This window comes from Vigna unguiculata, chromosome 11, assembly GCF_037176805.1.
Source record: "Vigna unguiculata cultivar grain cowpea cultivar isolate G323 ecotype 2 chromosome 11, ASM3717680v1, whole genome shotgun sequence".
NCBI lineage: Eukaryota > Viridiplantae > Streptophyta > Magnoliopsida > Fabales > Fabaceae > Vigna > Vigna unguiculata.
This window is the reverse complement of record NC_140802.1, coordinates 38,279,867-38,286,191: the sequence shown is the minus strand read 5'-3', so window position 1 is coordinate 38,286,191 and position 6,325 is coordinate 38,279,867. Positions and strand designations below refer to the sequence as shown.

The 6,325-nt window shown below is 35.6% G+C and overlaps 1 protein-coding gene across 1 annotated transcript; it reads left to right on the top strand.

The window, feature by feature from the left end:
- Nucleotides 1–217: 217 nt before the first annotated feature.
- LOC114168209 (uncharacterized) lies at nt 218–6,002 on the top strand. Its single transcript, XM_028052948.2, has 5 exons — nt 218–567; nt 891–982; nt 4,955–5,044; nt 5,131–5,570; nt 5,745–6,002. Exons 1-4 carry the CDS (start codon nt 393–395, stop codon nt 5,524–5,526), a joined length of 753 nt encoding a protein of 250 aa, XP_027908749.1. The 5' UTR covers nt 218–392; the 3' UTR covers nt 5,527–5,570; nt 5,745–6,002.
- Nucleotides 6,003–6,325: the final 323 nt, after the last annotated feature.

The window sequence follows — 6,325 nt, the reverse complement described above, 5'->3', positions numbered from 1 at the left end:
AAGTTTTAATAAAAAAATTATTTAAAATTTTAAAATTAAAATTATATAATAACATTTCTTTTGTAAACAAAAATTTATTTATATGATAAAATTTATATAATCACATTTTCTTAATACTATTTTATATTTACTGACCTAAAACACTTATAATTTAATAAATGCATTTATTTATCCTTAACATATAAATTAGGAGTTATCATCGTTACAAATTAAAGTTTTTAGCTAATACCACGGAAGAGATCCGAAACCTAGAACAACAGCTCAGGTGCTCCTCCTACAAGATCCTCTCCGTTCATCGCGTTGGCTCCACACGCCCGCGAAACCCCACTCTCACTTTCACTTCTCTCGAATCGTCATTCCTTCAATCTCCCAGAATCCATCACCAGATCACGATGTCTTGGGTCCTCCGATCTACGAAGTCTAAGTTGCTCTCTTCTTCCTCTTCTTCACTTTCCAGAACCTTCCCTTCATTCTCTCGCACCGCTCATCACCTCCCTCACAATCAGATCGGAGCTCTCTCTCCCCTCACCGATCTCTTCCACCGCAGCACAGCCTCCACGCCTCTCGGTAACTACCTTCTCTCTCACTTTCTTCTTTCCATTTCCTTATTCAATGCCGCTTATTTTCATCCATCCTTCGCATTCTCTTTTATTTCCGCTCCTATCACCACGCACCTTCAATTAACGCAAACATCTATGCTCCTATTAATAACGCCAAACACAGAAAGTAGCTCATCACCGCTTCATTTTCTTAATCGCGTTTCCTTGATTCCAATGAATCTCGTCGTGATTCCTGTTGCTCTACGACCTTAATTTTTATGTACTCGCTGGTGCCGAGTTTAATTTTCTGCTTCTGATTGTCTCATTCCTTTGATGCTAATGTTGTTTCAGCGAAGGAAAACGCTTCGGGCGAAAACGTGACTGGTCTTCCCAAAGTTCCTGCGAATAAGCCTGGCTGTGATTCTAATGCGATCAATTCGATGGTATGCGTCTTTTCCGTCACTGTTAATTAGATTTCAAACTCTAACCATACTTGATGGAGTGAAATATGTTTTCTGTACTTTTAACTTGATATTGCTTTTGTGAAGTTACATTTGTATATCTCGTTTTTGCTCCCTCTAGACTGATGACATAGGGAATAGGGAAACTGTCGTTGCTGATGCAACTTTGATTTGACTAATCTGATTAAATCTAATAATTTTGACCCCTTTTTTCTTCGATCTTTTTTTATGAAACATTCTGAAGTTGTTACAAGACTAGTGGGTTCTGGTCGTGCTATAGTAGTATGCTAGAGTTAGAAGTAAAGCTAGTTGTTAACTAACTAGTCCTTGTTACCAATGAAAGTGTTGGGGAGGCTCGGAAAATTGTGAAATATGGTGTGAGAGTTGTTGTTGAAAGTTATTACTAGTTTTTTAAGTTTGAAAATTGCACTAATTCGAACTTGTTATGCCTGAATTTTATGTTAAAGTTATAACTACTTTCTTAATCACAAAAACAATGTATTTCTACCAATTTCTACCAATGGAGAGATAAAAGATAATTAACGTAGACGATCAACACTCCACCTCAAGCTTGCTTTGAATATGTTGTACATGGACAGCTTCCCAATCAAGTCATCAAAGTGTTTCTTAGCTAACCGCTTGGTCAGAGTGACTGCCACCTGATCTGTGGTTGGAATATAGGAATGGAAATCTGCCCTTCCTCTATTTTAGCCTTAATGAAGTGTTTATCAACTTCTACACCTTTAGTTCTATCGTTTAATATTGGGTCGTGTGCTGTAGAGATTGCTCCTGATTACCACAATTTATCTATATTTTTCTTCTGCACTACTCCTACCTAGCCACCACACTTTGTTTTTACTTCTCCAATTGACTAAATTTCGTCCGATAAAATTTAGGATATACTACTAACTAACACCCCATAAGCCAACTTATTTGAGAAAATTTAGTATATATCTCCTTTGATTAATAAAGATTGCTTTCTTTGAGTGAGCAAACTCAAGTACAATGGACCAAGTTCTATAACTTCAAATGCAACATCCAATTTCTTCTTAAAATGCTAAATTTCACCAATCATTCTTTGTCATAAAAATGTCATCAACATGTACAATCAAAGCAACAATTTTGTTATTGGTCATGTGTTTATTGAACATTGTATGGTCATTGTAGTTCTAAAGCGTTTGAACCACACAGTTAGAGCTTGCATACTTGGTTAGACTTTAATTTCCCACCAAAGCCTAGGGATGGCAAGAGGGAGGGAGTGGGTTTGACTATATCATCCCCATCACCAAAGTAAAATTTCATTCCCATTCCCATATTCAACGGGTATGAAATTTTTGTCCCATTTCCATCCCTATCAGGTAATAAGTATATTTGCATGCACATTTTGTGACCGCTCCCTTACTGTTTAAAATATTAATTAAATGACTTTTTTTACAAAAAAAAAAAAATCACGAAAAAGAAAATATGACATTATCAACAATTCAATGTCAAAAAGATGCACATTATAAGGTTTATGCGATTGAAAACTTGACATTGAGGTATTCTCATTTAAAAACAAAATGAACAGTCAATAAAAATATTAAGTAGTAGAAATAGTCAGAAATAATCAAATGTGTCTCCTAAAAACTATTTGATTTAATGAAATTGAGGTTTGTGTTTCCTCAAATGGAATACATCATTTGAACAAAACTGCATATCAGAAAATAAAAATGTGTAGCTAAGATTGTAATAAGAGAGAAAGTACCTTAGGGACCTGAGTGAACTTTGTAAATATTGAACAAGTTGAACAACAATTAAGAGAGAGAATGAAAAATTGTGTGGCAAAAGAAAGAAATAAGGGTTTTTCAAATGAAATGAAATAAAGAACAAGAAAGATTAGGGAAGATAAGTTTGTTAGGTTACTTAATAAATTATGAGTGTTTTAGTAATTTAAAATGGGGACAGGTACGAGGGGGGAGACGGTGTAAGAGTGGGGACAAGATAAATATGTACATCTTCATCATACCCAATTTAAAAAATTAGTTATTACCCATATTTATACCCATTCAATGTAGGGATTTTCCATCAGAATCGGGACGGGTTCTGATAATACTCGTGGGGATAAGCTTATTTGCCATCCGTACCAAAGCCTAGTGGTGGACTTAAACATTTCTTCTTCCAAGTCCCCCATTTAGTCATGCATTCTTTACATCTAATGGTGAAGGGTCCAGTACCAGCAAGGGACAAGAAAACCCTAATAGAATCATTTGCATCCAGGCTGTAGAAGGAATTAAATTTCCACTCAAGTTATTATTTTGTGTATCGGTTACAAAAGTTTATTGTTTGTGTCCACCACAAGCCGCAATTATCAATATCTGTGCAGTAACCGACGTTGCTCTACCCCTTGCATTCTCTCCCAGTGCCAAATGCAAACTACTTTCCTTCAGCTGGTGATCAAAAGATGCTAGCAACCTGCTCAAGTCTTCAACTTATTTTAAAAAAATCACATGTTCTGGAGGATAATATAATTTGGTGCCTGTGTGCAAAAAGTACTCGGAACTCTGCAGGAGAATTTCATGCATTGAGATTTGGTCCTCTTGCAACTGCTGGATTAAAAAGTTACGCGGCAGGGCTTGATTTTGCCAAACCAAGGTTAGAGCATCAGCATATTGTACATCAAGGGGAGACAGCTTTATAACCTGTTCATTAAAACCTTCCGCAGAATAAGGGCCAATTTCTCTATCCAATTCTCTTAAATTATATTTCCTGTCTAATTCTGCATCCTCAAGCAGTTTGTATAAAACAAGTGTATCTCTTTTTCTTTCTATACGTGCAATAGGTTCTAAGGTAGGTTTATTCAATCCAGAAATCCTTTCCACCTTAACTTTATCTGGAAGCTGCACCAATTTACATTCATTATCATTCAGAGTCCGTAGGTTTTGGAGAGGCTCCAATAGACAACATAAAACCAGGATTTACATGAGATTCTGCTGATAACAACAGAACATCCTAACAACAAACAATAATCCAGTAGCTCTATTTAATGCAAGTAATCTTGCAAGTTTAAATCGAAATTGCTCAAGAGATGTTCAACTCCATTTCCAATTCTATCCCCTTCACCATTCAAATTATTAATGTCTAAATCGTTCTGAGGTGTGGTTTCATCCTCTTCAACTTGGATTGGAACTAAGTTTTCATCCAGACTTAATCCTCATTCTGCTCATGCGATCTTCAATAATCCACCAGTCATCATTAGACGAACAGTCATCAAAACCTAATCCCAGGCTGCGGAGTCTTTTTGATCATTTTTGCTTTCCGGCAATTGTTGTGTTCTTTGAGCATTTTTGCTTTTTAGTAGACGTAGTGTCCTCTAATAATTTTTAACAAGTTTGACTCATGATACATATATATTCTAATTTTAGAGGAAATGTTAAAGATATGATTTGAAAGGACAAATATTGAAGATTGATTGTCATTTTAGCAGAGAAAGTCACATCAAGGAAATATCTAATAGCTTGGTCAGCTTTGGCAATTGACATGTTTGCCAAGTCTCTCATGTGGTTTTGTGTTGATGACATTTTTAACAAGCTTGTCTCATGATACATATGTTCTAACTTGAGAGGGAGTGTTAGAGATATGATTTGATTATATTAAACTGAAAGATATGATATGATTCGATAGGGACATATCTTACCAAATATTTGATAGGGATATTGTATTCTTTTCTCATTATAAACAGGAATATTTGTGTATGTACAACACACGAAATTCATTATATTATTTCTCGGTTTCTCTTTTCTCAGCATGGTACTGAAGTAGTACCATCCTATGTGACCTATTTTGTCATTAATCCTCTCAACATTCTCTAAGACAAAAAAATTGAACTAGTGCACACCATTACGCCTGAAAATGTGATACACCATTAATTTAGCTCTGTTTAGTTTCTAATCCTGTGGAATTGTTCTTTTATGCCAGATGTATAAAGCTTCTGGACTGGATACCACTGTGCTGGCTGGAGCTAGATATGGCACTAGAGTTTCTGCTGCTCAGAGTCCAATGCTAATGGTGAGTTCCTATATTGTGAGTTATCTATGATTTAGTTGAATCCATTTGTCTTCTGTTACTTGGCTGATGACAGTTTCACTCATAAGGGAGTCAATACTGTGATGGCTAGAAGTTTTGAGAGAAGTATGGAAGCTGGCACGTTTGGAATGATTGGTCATAAACGTTGCATGAGTAACGTCGCAAGTAAAACCAGTGAGACAAACCCATCTGGTCTTCGTCCATTATCTCCTCATCTCCCTCTTTATCAGCCTCAACTCTCTTCAACTCTCTCAATTTTTAATAGAATTGCTGGAGCTTTCTTAGCCGCTGTCATTTTGCTTTTTTATATGATATATATAAAAATGGGTTCGGTTAGCCTCACCTATGACTATTTCTACCAGTTCATATTTTATTCATCAAAACTAAACCTACTTGTCATGGAGATTTCTGCTTTAGCCGTGACCTACCATCTGTATAGTGCCATTCGTCATTTACGCGTATGATTTGAGTCAACAACTGGCACCCGAACTGTACGTTTGAACCTTAGGTAACATGCTTTTCCTTGATTCATGTTCAGTTTTTTATGATTGCAATTATAAGACCTAAGTGAGCTCTGTAATCAGGTTTTGCTTGGGGTTGAGTCGTTTTAGCTTTTGAAAAATACACTTGGAGACCCTTTTTCTTACCATGGATTAGTGTGTATAACATGTCGTCTTTTCAGGTGGTGGAACTTTGCTTATTCGACCTTGGAGGCATTCTTCCATATGTCAGTCATAAGGAACTTAAGAAATGTGAATCTGAATTTTGCAGTTATTTCTTATCGACTTAATAATCACAATTCTCGATGTTTAGTGCTACTGAGCATAACTTCATCGATTTTGCACCTGACATTCGGTCATGCTTTTTTGCAGTCTTCTTAACTTGCATGTAAGTAACTGTTGCATCTAATAAATGGTATCTTTTGGTGAATTGAAATAAATGATCTCTTACAAGCTTCAGGGCATTATTTATTGCTTATCCTTTATTTTGAAAGATATATGAATGAAATTTAAAGTAAACTAGAGGTAGAGAAATGCACATTAGAGATTTGATTAAAATAATTATGGTAACTAGAAGAGGGGACATTTTTTAAGGCGATTGTTGTCACGTTATCCTTCTCATTCGGCTGAAAATTTTGCATGCAGAAATAGAAAGGAATAGATGGAATTAATTTTGTTATCATGAATAGATATATATTAATCAAGTCAAAGAAACTTATACTTTAACTGGACAAATATGTTTAGTAAGAAGCCTAGGAAGACA

Excerpts from the sequence above, each read along its gene's own strand:
- LOC114168209 (XM_028052948.2), top strand. The coding sequence starts at position 393 with ATGTCTTGGGTCCTCCGATCTACGAAGTCTAAGTTGCTCTCTTCTTCC. Across the intron at positions 568-890 it reads CACAGCCTCCACGCCTCTCG|CGAAGGAAAACGCTTCGGGC; the intron begins GTAACTACCTTC and ends ATGTTGTTTCAG. Across the intron at positions 5,045-5,130 it reads CTCAGAGTCCAATGCTAATG|GGAGTCAATACTGTGATGGC; the intron begins GTGAGTTCCTAT and ends TTCACTCATAAG.